At 42.3% G+C, this 17,008-nt stretch overlaps 1 protein-coding gene across 2 annotated transcripts in view; it reads left to right on the forward strand.

Moving 5' to 3' along the window:
- The window catches only part of LONP2 (lon peptidase 2, peroxisomal), a 105,714-nt gene extending 93,358 nt beyond the window's left edge, over positions 1 to 12,356 (forward strand). For both annotated transcript variants that reach the window (XM_045442662.1, XM_045442660.1), the window contains 3 exons: positions 8,059 to 8,266; positions 8,680 to 8,870; positions 11,944 to 12,356. In XM_045442662.1, the coding sequence (XP_045298618.1) occupies positions 8,059 to 8,266; positions 8,680 to 8,870; positions 11,944 to 12,165 (621 nt within the window). In that variant the 3' untranslated portion in view covers positions 12,166 to 12,356. The remainder of the gene's footprint in view (positions 1 to 8,058; positions 8,267 to 8,679; positions 8,871 to 11,943) is intronic.
- Positions 12,357 to 17,008: the final 4,652 nt, after the last annotated feature.

Below are 17,008 nucleotides of genomic sequence, written 5' to 3' on the forward strand. Positions count from 1 at the left end.
ATTGAATCTATGCCTGCTGAGAGATTTTAATACATTTCAGAGGATTCTTATGTGAGCTTAATTTATGGGTCAGTTACTAGAAAAGAATTTTATTATACTACTGAACATAGCATCTTTCTTCAGAAGCTTTACCATCACCTCCTCCTTTCAGTTTAAGGAAAAACAAGATTTTCAGGAGAATAAATCTGATAAATTATGCAGAAGATAGTCTCTTCATCTGATTTTTAAAATCACGAGTAGATAAGGTTTTCCTCAAGTCTTAAAACTGAGGAAAGGAAAAATAGTCCCCAAACCCATCTTGTTTATCTGTTTAAACTCTGAGCTGCATTAAAGCTAATGAGCCTCTCTGTAAAACTCTGTTACAAGAATAGAAATTTGTACTCTCAACAGTAAATCTGGTCTTGACCAGTTGAATCAGAGGCAAATTGGGTATTTGAATTCTTCAGTTATCATGGATTTAAATTTTGAAATGTTGTAAGAAATGGAGCAAAACTTTCTTTGGTGGAGAAAGTGAACAAAACCTGCTTTTCTGTTCTGAGAGAATGCAGTTGCCTTGAGAGTAAAGATGTAAACAGGTTCTGACTCCTGCATTTCCAGTGGGCTTTTTTCTCTAAGCTTTCTGGAACAGTACGTTCCAGCAGTCCTTTGGGAATTTAAACTAGAGCAACAGATAAAAACAAAATATCGATATGTGTTTCCGTTGCCTATACCCTTCTCTCCTGGCCATTTCTGCTGTTAGGTTTGGAAGCATTGTTGACATTCTTGGAGCTTTGACCAAAAAAAAGAGGAAAAGAACAGAAATGAGAAATGTCATAAATACTGTTCAGCAGCTCTAGAGAAACTCATTGTATTTCCCCTTGGGCATCTGAGCACTTTCACCAACATGAATCTGAAAGGTAGAGTCCAGTGGCCATTTTGCCTTTATAAATAGCATCTTAGAATTGTAGGTCTGGTATTTGGGAGTTTGGAACATTTCGTTCATCTTTTCCACACTTGAGAGGCTTCACCCTATAGCCTGGGGTTTCTGTCTGCTTCTAGTGGTCTGATGACCTTCAGCTCCAAACTTCTTAATCAGCCTTGCCTGAGCTTTTGCATCTCCAAGATTAAGATTTATGGAACATCTCTTTGTTGTCCCTGAGGGCCATGACTGTGCTGGGAGTCTTCCATTTTACACCAGGGAAGAAGTTTGAAGAGATCAAATGAGATTAAATCCATAAGGTACAAATGGCAAAGTCAGTATTCAGACTCCGACCAGCTGATGGCAAGTCTAGTATTCTTTCTGCTCTTCTTCAATACTGTGTCAGACCAAGCTAATTCCTGCCCTTCTCTGCTAAAAGAGAATGGCTTGAAGTATGGCAGTTCCAAAAAAAAACACCATCTGCTCTACGTCAGATTTTTGTTTATATTCTTACCAAATGTAGTGCTGTGTTTTGGAATGGGAGAGGTTGGGATGGGTTTCTTGGCTACTTTTTGTGTATATCTGTTAGGTATCAGGCACCACAGAAGACCCTCTCACAAGTAAGACATCTTTGAATCCTCAGTTATGGCCTCTTTCCAAGAACAGATGAGGAAACAGGCTTAGAGTGTTTAAATAACTTGCAAGAAGACACATCTTTTGCCAGAACTGAGATTTGGTTCAGGCCTGACTCCAGAGGTGTGATCTGTCTCTCATGTGGGAGAGATGGAGCACCAGCACCTGGCAGGCCTTGGTTCTCACAGGGGATTCACAGTGGCCAGTCTTTGTCGCTCTTCATGCACTCCCAGGTAAAAAGTCTGCAGAGACATTACACTAAGAATGTTGGAGTATGTGTAGAGGTGATCCCACAGTGTTATAAGGCACCTTTTTTGGTTTAAATGCCTATGTTCTCCATAAAGATAAAAGTCTAGGGTCTGTCATTTTCTTCTAGAGTTTCATTCGTTCAGTAAATAGTCATTAAGGCGCTGCTGGCAAATACAGTAGTGAACAGGCAGGATTCAGTCTCTCCTTTCATGATACTTTCATAGCGAAAATGAACAGGTTAACACATAATTCCAGGTTGAGGGTGGTGCTGTAAGGAAGGCACACAGGCAGGACTGACGTCAGGTCCCCTGCTCCAGCACCATTGGAGGCTCATTTTATAGGTAGACTCGGGCTTGCTGGTGGATGATGGACAGGGAACAAAGGAAACAGTCATCAGGTGGGAGCAACAGGATCTTTGGATGGCGGTGCCATCTACTGAGGCAGGAAAGACAGGCATGGAGGGCAAGGGCTGGTGCTCCGTTGTGAACATGTTAAGTGTGAAATGTCCGAGGCACAGGAAAGGAGACGTGTGGACATGCAGGCCTGTCCCTCAGAGGAGAGGTCTAAGGTGGAGGTATAAATTAAAGAACTGTCAGAAAAGAGAGGATATTTAAAGTCCCAGAAATGTTGAGGTCACCAGAGGGAAAAGTATACCTAGAAAAAAGCAAGTAGCCTCAGGGCAGGACCTAAAGATGCCAACAGTTAGGGTCATGGAGAAGAAGAGGAGCCCTGGGGGGAAAAAAAAGTTCGGAAGTAACAGGCAGGTAAGAGGGAAATAGGTTTTCTGCTGCCATGAAAACAAAGGAGCATGGCAAACAAACAAACCCTCATGAAGGAGGGGACATCCAAATGTGTTTGCTGTTTGTGTATTGGCTTTGACATGGAAGTCCATGACCTCGAAAGAGGAGGTCCACAGGGAGTGGTGGGCATGGTCGATTTCGGAGTGTGTTGGACAAAGAGTGGGAGGTGACAGGAAAGTGGATTAGTGTGTGGGCAACTCTTTTCAGAAGCTGTGAATGATTGCAGAGAAATGAGGTGGCTCAAAGGGAGTGTGGAGGCCACAAGAAGAATGTTTCCAAACGGAGCCCTGTTTGCTGATAACAGCGATCCCGTAGAGAGAGTAGGATGGATGTTGCTAGAGGGTCAGCGGGTACAGAGTCTTTGGGAAGGTGAGCTGGGGGTGGGACCGAGAGTGAAGGGCAGGAAATGGCATGTGTGTGATGAGGATCCCTTTGTGGGGGTAATGAGGAACGGGGCACAAATAGTGAGTCCCTCACAAGAAAATGGTTATAATGTTGGAACACAGGTTCATTTGTCACACAAGGAGAGAACTGAAGCTAGGACAGAGCAAGTGTATGATGTGAAGGTGGCAGAAGCAGTGGTCTCGAGGACAAGCGAACTAGAAGGAGAAGAAAACGATCAGGGATGGCAGGGTTAAAATTCAGATTTCAGAGGTGGTGTGGTATCTGTTAGTGATAAGGGCCCAGAGGAGAGTGGCTGAGTTACAGTGAGGAAACCGTTGTTGGAACTGGGGAGGTGTTCAGAGAACACAGAATCCAGGAAGCAGAAGAGCATCAGCTGTTTTCTGAGGACACCGTAGGTGATAGCCGGAGGTGGATGCTAGCACGACATAGATGATGGCAGGATGCGGGGTGGTGAGGAAGGAGAATAGTGTTTGAAAGCAGAAAATGGGGAGAAGGGAATGAATGTGGGAAAGCCAGCTGCAGTAAACAGGGGTTTAGGAGAAGGAAGGAGGAAGAAGGTCTGAGAGGAGCAGGGAGGCCTGTCCCTCACCTGGTGATGAGCCCAGCCTCCCCGAGTGTGATGTGTTCATCTGACACAGGGGGTAATTGTATGTATGTGTTTGGGTGGATTTTAGAATTTGGTGAGGTAATGTATATAAAACACCCACGTAGTGCCTGGTACATGCTAAAAAAACAATGCTAGTTCCTGCAACCACTGCACTCTGTAAAAACTAACAGGACCATCCCCAATCACCAAAAAAATACATATATTTTAAAAAGAAGGTTGTTTTTACTGTTTTTGTAGTCCTGATTTTATACCTGCAATTAATAGTCTTATACCACCCCTAACTACTTACTCTCATCAAAGAGAATCTGCAAAAATATGTTACTACCAAAGGTGTGACCAACAAACGAACAGTGAGGGAGAAAGTAAGACGGCACATTTTTACTAACAGTTAACATTCCTTTAGAATTCCCTACACAGGTGGGAAAATGAGTTCTGGGAACTTAGTCTAGATTTCAAACTTAGGGACAGTATCATAGTCACCTTTTCCAATACAAGGAAATTTCCTAAAGAAACAAGTTCAATTAAACGCACTTTAAAAAAGGAAAGGAAAGATCTCCCTGCACTGGAAGAAAAGGTGCGAAGGAGCAGGCATGGGTGCAGGTGTCGGCAGCAGCCTAGGTGGCCTGCATGCCATGTGTGCTGACATGGGGCACGCTACTTTAGAGTCCTTCCTCAGAAGCACGGGCTGGGCCACACTGAGGTACAGAATCAAATCACAGCTATTTAATCTTATTTAATCTGGTCAGTTAGGAGATTGCCACTAATAACAGCTCAGTTGTAATTACTCTTACTGGTTACATGAATACCCTAGGGACGGGACAGGGAATGAGAATCCTACAATTTTCATTTGCACCCCAGTGAAAGCAGGAGAAGCCTCCACATCACTGGGTACATATCCTAGCTGGCCAGTCTTGCAGTTGACTAAATATCTCCGGGGGGTGACAGTCTTAAACTCTCAGATTGTAAATGTAGTGACACAGAAGAACAGGTAAGCTCTAGTCTTTATGGTAAATTTAATTTTCAGCCTCAGAAAACCAGTCATCCGTGCCTTAAGTGTCTACGTTCTGTCCATCCTGCTAGTCCTGAGATTGTGTTAGATATCTGAATATTACTGACTCTGTTCATATTTTGTATTAAAGCCTCAGTATTGGCTTCCTGCAGTGGTGTACAAAAAGTCCGTATCTGAAGGTCATTTAAAAAATAATATTGAAAGAAGATAGACATGCAGATTTTTTAAAACATCTTGAATAGAATGCATCCAAAGGTGAATTCCAGGAGATTCCATCAGCTTATCTTTCAAACAGACAAAATCAGGTGCTAGAAATGGGCAGAGTGTAAACACTAATGAAATGCCCAAAAGAATCGCGGTGGTAAATTACTTCTTGGTTCCACAACATTTAAACATGCTGTTTACTACAGCACCGACGCTGCACACGCGGCCTGGCCCAGCGCCCACCACGGATGGGTTATGCCGAGAAAAGGCTCTACTGACGGGCTCTGAAAGCAGCCAGCTCTCTGCAGTGTGGCATCAGGCCAGACGGGGGCTATTTAACACGGCTTTGAGAGCGGACAGTCATGGACCCCAGCCACTCTCCAAAGCAAACGGGATCTGACCTTCCCTTTTGTAAACGCAACGGAAACCAATTTACAAGGAGAAAAATCAAATATTCATGAACTGCAGGCTTAGGATCTCAATACAAAGACTTTAAAGAAGTTGGCAGATGGGTAGCTGCTGCGGTGACGGCCCTGCGGGAGCAGAAACGCTCTCTGAGGTCTGAGAGAAACCAGTCGACAGTGTGTCGCTGCTTAACCAGCCTGCACGTGGACCACCACCCTCTGGGGGCTCGGGTTGTGCATTCAGTGCGGTACTGAGTTTGCCCCTGGAAAGGAGGCCCCTGGAATTATCCAGTCGTTGGCACCTGTTGGTCTCTCTGTTATGATAGCTTCCTGGCCCTTCTCTGCCCAGCAAACTCTTACTCATGTTTTAAGACTCTGCTCAGCCTCTTCCATAACCTTGTCCCAGCTCCCAGACAGGGATTCCTGCCTCTTCAAGGCTCTGTAGATGAAAGCACTCGGTAGGTCTTCTGTCATCCTCTCTCGGTGCTGGAGTAGAATTGTGCCTTCATCTAATGTCCTCAAGTAGTCTGTCAGTTCTAAGAGGTATTCACTTTGATATCCTGCCCCTTCAGTCTGTAATGGAGCCTAGCTCAGGATGCTCTGTAAAGCACTGTTGAATGAATGTAAAACTCTTGATCCCTCTCATGAGGCTGCAGTAGTAAATAAGGTAATAAAGCTGTGAGCGTTTATCTGGGCTTGGAACAGTCACAAAGAGTTGTACGTATTTGCTGTTTCAATCAATTATCACTCTTTCTGGTTAATCAAGGGGGATGAACAGTGGGAAATTGGCCATGATTAGTACTCAAGTGCTCTTTAAACACTCCTGTCCATTGAGCTGTTAAGAATGCAACCATTAATTAGGTTTTTCATTAAATATTTTCAACACTTCTTTAATCTGCATATTTAGATGATTGATTTACATGATTGCACAATTATTACAGAAGAAATTGATCATTTTTGTTGAACAAGATGTAGTTAACAGATCAGGATAATGGAAGCACAAAAATATACAGGTGGGAAATTGAATGACAGAAGTGAACTTGAGATGCTCGTGTTCCACTTTGACATCTGGGGGGGAAGCATTCTCCACTTCAAGCTGAGGCTCATCTTGGCTAATATAACTGATGATTCCACAGACTACTAATGGAATTAGAAAGTAATAGAAAAGTACTGATAAACATAGTTTTGAAATTATTGTGTCAAATCACTTTTTTTTTTAATGTTTGTTTTTGAGGGAGAGAGAGAGCGTGAATGGGAGAGAGGCAGAGGGAGAGGGAGACACAGAACTCGAAGCAGGCTCCACGCTGCCAGCACAGAGCCCAATGCGGGGCCCAAACTCAAGCCAGATCGTTAACCTGAGCCTAAGTTGGATGCTTAACCAACTGAGCCATCCAGGCGCCCCCGTATCAATTCACTTTTTAAGGAGTGCTGTGAAATACAAATTATTGGGGTGCCTGGGTGGCTCAGTTGGTTAAGCGTCTGACTTCGGTTCAGGTCATGACTTCATGGTTGGAGCCCCATGTAGGGTTCTTTGCTGACAGCTCAGAGCCTGGAGCCTGCTTCAGATTCTGTGTCTCCCTCTCTCCCCCCCCCCCCCCCCCCGCTCATGCTCTGTCTCAGTCTCTCAAAAATAAACGTTGAACTTTTTTTAAATAACACTGATCTTTGGCATATTGATCTTTTGTCTTTCTCTTCAAGTAAATCTAGAACAGGTTTACACAAATGCAAAGCGGAGAGAAGTGAAACCCAGTACACAGTATCGGCTCAACTAATACTATAGTTCGGACTTCCAAATCTCTGTAACTTATCAAATATGAAGTTAATTAGAATTAAATTTGTAAATATGAAACAAACTTTTAAAATAATGCTATACGGCTTACCACTAAATATAAGTGCCCAATAGCTTTCATGAATGCCTCACATGATTTTGAAGTATTCTAAAGTCAAGATTTTCACCATCTAAGCCCCTTGGAAAAGGAATAAAATCATCAACCCAACCCTTTAACCAGAAACTTAGATCATTGATCCTGCTGCTCTCAGTGAGGATGTTCCCTCTGGTGGAAGAATTTCATATCTGCATTAGCAGTGGGTTGACATGTGCCCCGTTCCTGATACGGATAACTTCTGTAGTATAAGAAATGTGGAGGCTCAGAGGGTGATTGTGTTTCAGCTGTACTGTTAGGTTTTATGTGCTTTCATAACTTGGGTGAACTGTTTGGCTTCATCACCTGGCTCGTGGTTTCGGGCAAGTGGACACGTTCAGTTTACAGTGGCAGTTGAGGGCACACAGTAGGCCTCTAAGCGCATGCAAAAAGATCTGGGGCATCATGAAGTAATATTTTATAGTGTTTCTGCAGCAGTAACAGAGAAAGGAAAGTGGCAGAGAAGTAAGATCTAAGGGTTTTAATATCTACCTTCACACTCGTCTTCTGGAGCTAATGGTTCTTAAACGTATATTTGAGAAAGGGCTTCTGGTTTCTCAAACAAATGAAGGTAGGTTCTGGAGTATTTATAAATATGTAGCCTAATAAAAATATTCATAGATAAAACAGTTGGGTTTGTTCCTTCAAAATTAGGGCAGGAACTAGATGTGGCTCTTAAAGTTATTCAACATATTCTAAGGTAAAATTGTTTCTGATAAATGCCAAACAGGAAGTTGAGTTTTTCTTCTGGCGGAAAAGCCACACATCCTAAGTGGTGACTTCAAATCATGTGAAGTAATAAGTACTTTGAGTTGAAGCTTTGAGTTCAGTTTAAACTGAAGAAGTAGGCTCTGGTAACGTGATTAGCCAGCTGGGAAGTAATGGCTGTTGTTGACTGAACTGATCGTTTTTCTCCTTTCTCTCAAGGTGTCTGAGCGGTTGAGTCAACCAGGAGTGGCAATAGGTTTGGCCTGGACCCCCTTAGGTGGGGAAATCATGTTCGTGGAGGCAAGCCGAATGGATGGTGAAGGTCAGCTGACTCTGACTGGCCAGCTAGGAGATGTCATGAAGGAGTCTGCCCATCTCGCGATTAGCTGGCTCCGCAGCAACGCAAAGAAATACCATCTGACCAATGGTGAGTGGCCTAGCCCCGGCAGAGGTACAGCCGTAGCAAGGAAGAGCCGTTGGATCGTGATTCGGGAGGCATCTCACAGTTCTGTGACAAGGATTAAGATGAGCTTTAAATTAACAGTTACACCTCCAGTAAAGTATAAACCTTTGCTTAAATGCCCTTAGAAAATTCTAGTTCCCATTTTAGGACTATCTGGCTAGTGCCTAAACTAGGAACTAATTCCGAGGGTTTGTTTTCAGCTCCACTCAGAGTAGAATGAAATCCTTCTTCCAGACCCCCACTCTGATTATACTGCCCATTAATATTTTGAGGGATTCATTTAACCACAACAGTCATTTTTATCTTTTTTATTTTTTAAGAGGGAAAAAAAACAGGTTTAATTTTTCTACATTAAAATCCTTATTTCCTTTTTTAAGCTTCTGGAAGTTTTGATCTTCTTGACAACACAGACATCCATCTGCACTTCCCAGCTGGTGCTGTCACAAAAGATGGACCATCTGCTGGAGTTACCATAGTAACTTGTCTCGCCTCACTTTTTAGTGGGCGGCTGGTGCGTTCGGATGTAGCCATGACTGGAGAAATCACATTGCGGGGTCTCGTTCTTCCAGTAAGTCTTAAGAAAGTGATTTATATGGTTTTCAATTTTTTTAAGTTTAAGTTTAAATGCATAGTAGTTTGCCTTCTTCCTAAAAATACCTTCGTTTAAAAAAACACTAAGTTTTTATACTTTGTAACTAGCTCCTATTTTTCAATATTGATGAAATAAAAGAAAAACTGACAATTTTCCCCATATTTTCCCTTCTAAGAAAGAAGACTCATGAGGGGAAAAAAAGTATCAGTCTGGTCATCGGCGATGTCAGCCACTGAGGTGAAGAATTGAGACTGTTGTAGTTAGCAAATTGTTAACTAGATAGCTTTTGTGTAAAACAGGATAGCAGCTATTTTTAAACTTTAAGCGAATTTTTCAACCTTTTAAGTTCCTGTGAGACCTCCTGTAGATAATTTAGATTACTGTAGTTGATAGATTTGTAGAAAAATAAGTATAAAATGGAAACTATAACAAAGACTAGCCCTAATGGCTAAATTCTCAAAAAGCTTTATATATATGGAGCTTTGGGGCTCCCCGCCATACCCTAAACTACTTCTAAAAACACATAAAATGCAGAGAACTTGAGTGAACATTTAGGGTTCTAAGTCATTAATTACCAGTACCAGTCTATAACAGAATTTGGGCAGGTTCATAGCACAATGAGAAAAGAAACTTGTTCTTTATTCTGAGAGCACCTTTATTTTATGAGGTAATGGTGAAAGTAGATCATAATCACCAATTAAGATCACCAAAACTGGGGCACCTGGGTGGCTCAGTCAGTTAAGCATCTGATTTGATTTCAGCTTAGGTCATGATCTCTTGAGCCCCACATTAGGTTCTGCAATGACAGCTCCGAGCCTGCTTGGGATTCTCCCTCTCCCTTTCCCTGCCCCTCCCCTTCTTACGTGCACCCTCTCTCACACTCTCTCAAAATAAACTTATATCAGTTTTTAAAATTCAACCAGGAATTCAACCATATTCTAAACCCTATTCTTATGATACATTAGTAGGTCTACTCAAAAAGAAGGTCTGATCCCTTTTCTTCTACCTTACCCAGGAATTAACTGCATTCCAAGAGACAGTAACGGTGGTTAATACTAGCTGTGCTAGTAATAGGAAATGTAAATACTTTACAGACCATGAACTCTTCAACCTCCTAGTTCAAGATGGTAGACTAAGCAGAGTGAAGGCAATACAAGCACTCAGAAATGAGCGGGGAGTCAGCAGCTGAGTTCAGCCAACTTCTGGAAGAAAGTATCCTGGCTGATGAAACAATTGGAGATAGAGACAGTCTTCCCAGCAGGAATCTGGGAAAAGCAAGGGCTCATAACCAGAAAGCACAGACCAGGAGAGCAGGAAAGAAATGGGAAACAAAATGAGGGGACTCATAGAAATCTCCACAGAATAAGTGGTTCTTCCACTTGCACTCAACCAGGTCCAGGCTTTCCCAGCCCCACGGGGAAAGTTTAAGTAAGCCTCCAGTTTTAAACCTGTCCCATGAGACAGAAGAAAAGTAGCAGCATTTAAGAGAAAGACTTGCTAACGCTGGCAAAGACCATTCAAGAACAGAGAATAAGACAGAACTTGGATTTAAAACTGTTTTAGAATTAGTCAAAGAACTGTTCAGAAAAAAATAATAGAAAAAGCAGGCAGATCCAACATTGAGCTATCAGGCATTCTAGTAGACAGAAAATGGAATTGAACGTTTCCTAGAATCGAAGGTTATCTTCAGATTGAAAGGGTCTACACCAGCTGGGAGAAAGAGGTCGTCCCCAAAGCCTTTCAGGTAACCAAGGAGAAAGTTCTCTCATTCTCCTCAGTGACACCAGATGTACGGTCCCTTCAAAATTCTGATGGAAAATGACTTGAAGTCCAGTCTCGTATACACCTTCAATAAAATGTGAAAGTAAAATGGTTATTTTCATACATGCAAGGAGTCTGTCTTAGATTCTTTGTGAAGAAGGTACTTGGAAGGTGTACGTCAGCAGCATACCGAAGAGCCTAGAAAGAGGAGGACAGCTGTGCAGGAGGGCCTGGAGCAGCCAGTGTCAGTGCAGGTGGTTGGAGGGCTCTGAGAGCTGTCTCCAGGGCTTATGTGTTCTGGGTGGTATGACTGAGAGCTGCATTTGGAGTCTATTGCTGTATAACACACCACCCAAAACAATGGTGTTTGTTATTCTTACGGTTTCTGTGGGTCAGGAATTCAGGAGAGGCTTAGCTGAGCTCTTCTGCTTCCGGATCCCATCATACAGTCAAGACAGCAACCCAGTCACAGTCATCTTAAGGTTGACTGGGGCTGGGGATCTGCTGCTTCCAACATGGTTCACTCACATGACTAGCAGATTGGTCCTGGTTGGCAGGAAGCCCCAGTTCCTCACCTTAGGGCTTCTCTGGGGGCTATTGGGTGATCTCAAACATGGCAGCTGGCTACCTCCAGGGCAAGAGATCCAAGAGAGATCTAGCAGCAGCAGCAACTCTCATTTTCTATGGGTTAACTTTGAAAGTCATACAGCATCACTTCCCCCACATTCCATTTATGAGTCACTCAACCTGACCTACATTCAGGGGGAGGGGAATTAGACTCCACCTTTTATGAAGGGACCATTGTGGACATACTTTAAAACCACCTAAGTGCCTAGATCATTTGGGATAGATTTTCTTCATCAAGTGGCACAAAGGTTATGGCTTTAAACCTGTACAGAAGGAGAGATCCTGGCACCCAACTAAGCTCTATAGGAATGGTATTTGTGGTCAAGATAATGTAATGCTTTTTCAGAATGAACCTATAGATAAGATTTTGATTACAGAATGGAATATAAATATTAACCTTGACAGTGCAAAAAGGGATCATGGACATAAAAGGTGCTCATTACTGAAAATTTAGAATTTTCCCCCATTAAAAGGACTGAACACGAAATGTAAAACAATTTACTGTTTATTAACCTTTTTAATGGCTTTCCTAGCTCATGCTGTAACAAAATGGAAGATGATTTAGACGTTTTAAAATAGCTGTGAAAAAAAGTTGGGTCAGGGATCTTTTCACAGCCAGAGGATGTCCAGAAATCTGAGTAACTTTCTTCTCTCCTCCTAGGTGGGTGGGATTAAAGACAAAGTGCTGGCGGCACACAGAGCAGGATTGAAGCAAGTCATTATTCCTCAGAGGAACGAAAAAGACCTTGAAGAAATCCCGGGCAATGTACGACAGGATTTAAGTTTTGTTACAGCAAGCTGCCTGGATGAAGTTCTTAATGCAGCTTTTGATGGTGGCTTTGTTGTCAAGACCAGACCTGGTCTCTTAAATAGCAAACTGTAGGCCCAAATCCCGACTTTTCAGAATTGCAAGTTATGAAGTGCCAAAGGGCACAGAAAAGGTTTTTGTTCATACCAGTAGAGGTAGGCTAAGTGTCCCTAATCTTTGAACATGATCACGACAGTAACCTCACTCAAATGGCTGGTGTTGATTACAGAAATGTTAACTGAATAAACGGATTGATAAAAATTGAATTCTTGTCTTCAGTGGAATCATTACTGGCCTTGGAGAGGTACAGAGCATCAGTTCTCGGTGTGATGCCTGAACGGGAGCATCTGTACTGAGAACTTGATAGCAATGTAAATTCTCAAGGCCCACCAGCAGACCTGAATCAAACTCTGGGTGGTGAAGGCCCAGAAATCTGCTTTGGGAAGCCCTGCAGGGGATTCTGATGCACAGTCAACATCAGGAACCATTGGTATAGACCTTAGCAGAGTCACCGGGAGACATTATCAAATCCCAAAAACAACATAGAAGGGGTACTGGGCAAAGATGAAAATATCACCATTAGTCTTTGTGGAAACTATTCAATGAGGTGAAGCTGTGGTGAGGTCTACACACCCTGGTACTGGTGCCACTAATGCTGAAGGAAGGGGCAGTCAGAAAGTGATCGTTTACACCAGGCTGGTGGCTCATGTTAGTACACATCATGTTAAAAAGAAGTCCGGTTTCCAGAGAGAGGCAGCTGTCCACCCTGGGAGGGTCCCCAAACTTGGTATCCTGACTCTTGTCACTTCCCATCTGTTCCCGGTCTGCTGTGCCAGTTCCCAGATCCAGTACTTTCCATGGTCCCTTCTCCTGTGACTTAATCCGGGCTCTGGAGAAGGAAGTCGGGCTCTTCCAATTACTTAGCTTTTCCTTACCTGTAAAATGCAAGCAATAGTACTGAAGTCCGTGTTCCCGTGAAGACTGAGGAGAATGCAAGGTTCAAACAATGCTGACATTCACAGTCCTGTGTTAACAGAATGCTGGAACACATGTAGATACTGGGGAATGCCTCAGAAGAGCATGGGGTCTGCAAATTACCTAAATACCTGCCAGTAATGTGTTCTGGAATCCCACATCCAGATCTAGGGTTCTTTATGGCTGGTGCGAGAGCAAGCATCAGGGCATTTAAAAACATTTCACGGACTATCCTCTCACTGTTAGAGGACTTCACACTTCTCAGCCATCTTTACGGGGGAGGAAAATCCAATGTTCATTGTCAGCAACCAGAGGGAGCTGATCCATACCTAGATCGCTCTGACTCATTACACCCAGAAGTAGCAAAAGAACACAAAGTGGGACTTAACCCATGTTCTTCCTTAAGAGTCCTGAACACGCATCTTTGTATGCATCTGAGCAGCAGTAGGGCATCCCCGGCGCCCCCTGCTTCAGCACGCACCCCTTTCTAAAGAGCCAATGGCAAAAACCCAGGTGTGTAGGACATTATTCAACAGTATGACCTTTGTTTCTCTGGGATTGGTTTTGGTTTCTCATTTCATTCACTTGTTTTTATTGTGACAAATGAATATACAATTTTAGCCAGTTTTAAGTGTGTAATTCAGGGAAATTATATTCACAATGGTGTGTAACCATCACCACTATCTATATCCAGAGCTTTTTCAGTATATGTGCTGCGAAGCGAGCACTATCCAGAGCTTTTTCATGATCCTAAACTCTACCCTCTGAACCATGACTCCCGTCTTCCAGCCACCCCCTTTTCTCCATGAATTTGCCAATTATGTAACCTTTTGTATGTGACCTACTTCACTTAGTGTGTCAGGGTTCATCCATGCTGACCACATGCATCAGAGTTTCATTTCTTCAAATAACATGACACTGTGTGCACGAGCCCCATCTTACCCATTCATCTGTTGAAACTTTGGGTTGTTTCCACCTCTTGGCTGTTGTGAAGAGTTCTGCTAATAATGAGTGTACGACTAGCCATGTCCCCTGCTGGCCAATTCTTTGGGGTATATGCCCAGTAGACTTGCTGTTCTTAGGAGGAGTCCATGCTTAACTGTGAGGAGCCACCAAACTGTTCTCCTCCGTAGCTGCACCATCTGCCGTTCCTGCCAGCAATACACACAGATCCCAGTCTCTCCACTCCTGGCCACCACTTTTCCACCTTGAGAACAGCCATCCCCATGGTGTGAGGTAGCATCTCTTGGTTTTGATTTGCATTTCCCTAATGACTAATGAAGTTGAGTATTTTTTCCTAGCATTATGTTTAAAGTGTTATCTAAACACCCTTTTTATCACAACCAGCTGGGGATTTTTATTGAAAATGTTGACTCAGAAATTCTAATTCAATAGGGCTAGAGAGGCCTTGGGATGTATTTAACCAGTACTCTGCATGCCTTTTACGTATGAGCTTTTAAAACTCTTCAAGTACGAAAACTAAATAAAGCTTTAGGTGTCTTGGTAATCAAATTCTATATGGTCTACTTAAGGAATACACATTTTTTACTTGATTCTGCCTCTTTTGTTTGAACCTGACCACTAACCATATTATCAGGGGCAGAGGTTTTTAGTGCTTTAGATTACAGTGAAAAATGGCATCTGATCATAAAGTATTTAACAACAGTTTATAAATCTGTGATCACAAATAAGATCTCCTGGTTATATGAGTGGTATTTAAAGGCTGCTAAACCTACCTGAATTTTTTTAGTGTAAGAGGGGGCAAAAATGTGTGTGTGCTGAGTGAAACACAAAGATTTCCTTCTTTCCTTCTCTTCCTCGACATCAGTCAAGACTTGCTTTCTGCTCATAGCACAAATTCTCTTCGTAAGAGTGGGATGCAAATGGGTTTCATTTCCAGTGCCATCTCTGGTAGTGGCTGCTTGAAATGCACAGGATTCGGACACCCATCTTTGGACACCGTGCCTAGTGATGTCTACGCCACCAGGAGCTCACTGGACTAGATGCCATCCATGTTGTGGGGTAATCAAGTGCTGAGGGTATAGTAGGCTGACTTCGTATTTTCCAATTAGGAACCACTAAAATGAAGTAAACTTTCCCATAATTAAGTGCAGGAGGACACGATTTTTCTATAGCCACTCCCATACATGTAGTTTGCAGAAAGAAATGTGGGCCTTAAAAAACTAATCATTATAATAAAAATCAGCAAAACAAAAAACTGTTCTCCAACAATCAACATATAAAACTGGCCCATGATTCAACCCAACAGAACAAATTCAAGTTTAAGAATGTAAGCGTAAAAGAGGAGCACCTGGGTGGCTCAGTAGGTTGAGTGTCAGACTTCAGCTCAGGTCATGATGTCAGGTTCATGGAGTTCGAGCCCCACATTGGACTCACTGTCAGTGCAGAGCCCACTTGGGATCCTCTGTCCCCCGGTCTCTCCCAAAAATAAACATTAAAAAATACATGTATGTATAAACGCAAAAGAACAAAGTTTAAGAAGATCACCTATCCCACCCTATACAATTCCCTGAAAGAAAACACCAAGACACCAAATGACAGGGCAGGGCATTAATAGGAGAAAGAACACTGATTATAACAAAGATGATTAAAATCTCAAGTGGACCAAGAAATGGCTATAGATCTCATCATCCCTCTAGACCAAGAATATGAAGATGACTTAAAATATAGTTAAGATTAAGATGTCAACCTTATAGCTGTCAAATTACATTTTGTTTACTATAGTAGACAAAATTTACTATCTTAATTTGCATAAAATAGCAAAACATGAGGTTACAATGAAAGAGAAAATCCTACACACTGCTACTCTGTGTCCATTGAAACCTCTCCAGAAAGTGATGATAAAAAAAGTAACAAGATCTTAAAAAAAAAGGATCCCAAGGATAGAATCAGGAAACATATAGAAATGTTCACAGGTTATTTATAAATAGCCAGAAAAGATTTACATGGATAAACTGGACAAAGCAGTATCTAACATCAGGAAACTGGATAAAATTATAATTAATCCTCACAAACATTTCCCAAAATGGTGTCTAAAATTATGCATTGGCTGTGTTATGTGTGAGGGCACGAAGGGGTTATAAATGATCAAAACACACGTAAATACGCAAAGGACTAGAAAAATAAAAACGTTTCCAGTCATCTCTGAATGGACGCCTACATCTCTCTCTTGCATGTGCCATTTTCTAACCCCCAAACCCTACACTGAGGACACACTACTTTCATAATCCGAGAAACACTTCAAAATATTTTAAAAACAAAATGATACACTTCCACCAAAATATTCAATACATCAAATGAGGAGGGAAAACTGCTTTTCTAAAAACATGCTAACAGGAATAGACCAAGATACACCTTTGTGGTTGACCTTTCACCACAAAAATGGCTATACAAGCAGATGTTACAACCAATTCAAAAAATAATGCTTATGTCAGGGAAGAGACTACACAAATCTCATTTCCTGGAAATGGTTACCAGAAGTAAATTCTGGTATCCAGAATTGGTGGTGGGATAAGGGGGTAGTCCAAATTAATTTTAACTGACTTTCTAAGTTCAGTGCACCTGTAAAAACCACACAAAATGATCTTTGGCCATTCAGAAGGCAATTTCAGAATCCTGTCAGGTGCCTCAGGGTAATTAGCAAGTTAAAGATACAGTTCTGGTTAAAGGCATAATAACAGCAGCTAACATTTGCTGGGTACTTATTGTGTGCAAAGCACTGTTCTAGGTTAACTTACTGGTATCACATCTCGCCCTCTGGGGTAGCTACCATAATTAACCCTATCATACACATTAGGAAACTGGGGCCCAAGGTCCCATGGCTGATAAGTACAGTAGAACTAGAACGGCATGTAGGTCCTTGGAAGTCAGCTGTAGAGCCCAGGCTCATAACCATTTTGCTATGAAATACTAACTCATCTTT

Source organism: Leopardus geoffroyi, chromosome E2 (genome assembly GCF_018350155.1).
Source record: "Leopardus geoffroyi isolate Oge1 chromosome E2, O.geoffroyi_Oge1_pat1.0, whole genome shotgun sequence".
Taxonomy (NCBI): domain Eukaryota; kingdom Metazoa; phylum Chordata; class Mammalia; order Carnivora; family Felidae; genus Leopardus; species Leopardus geoffroyi.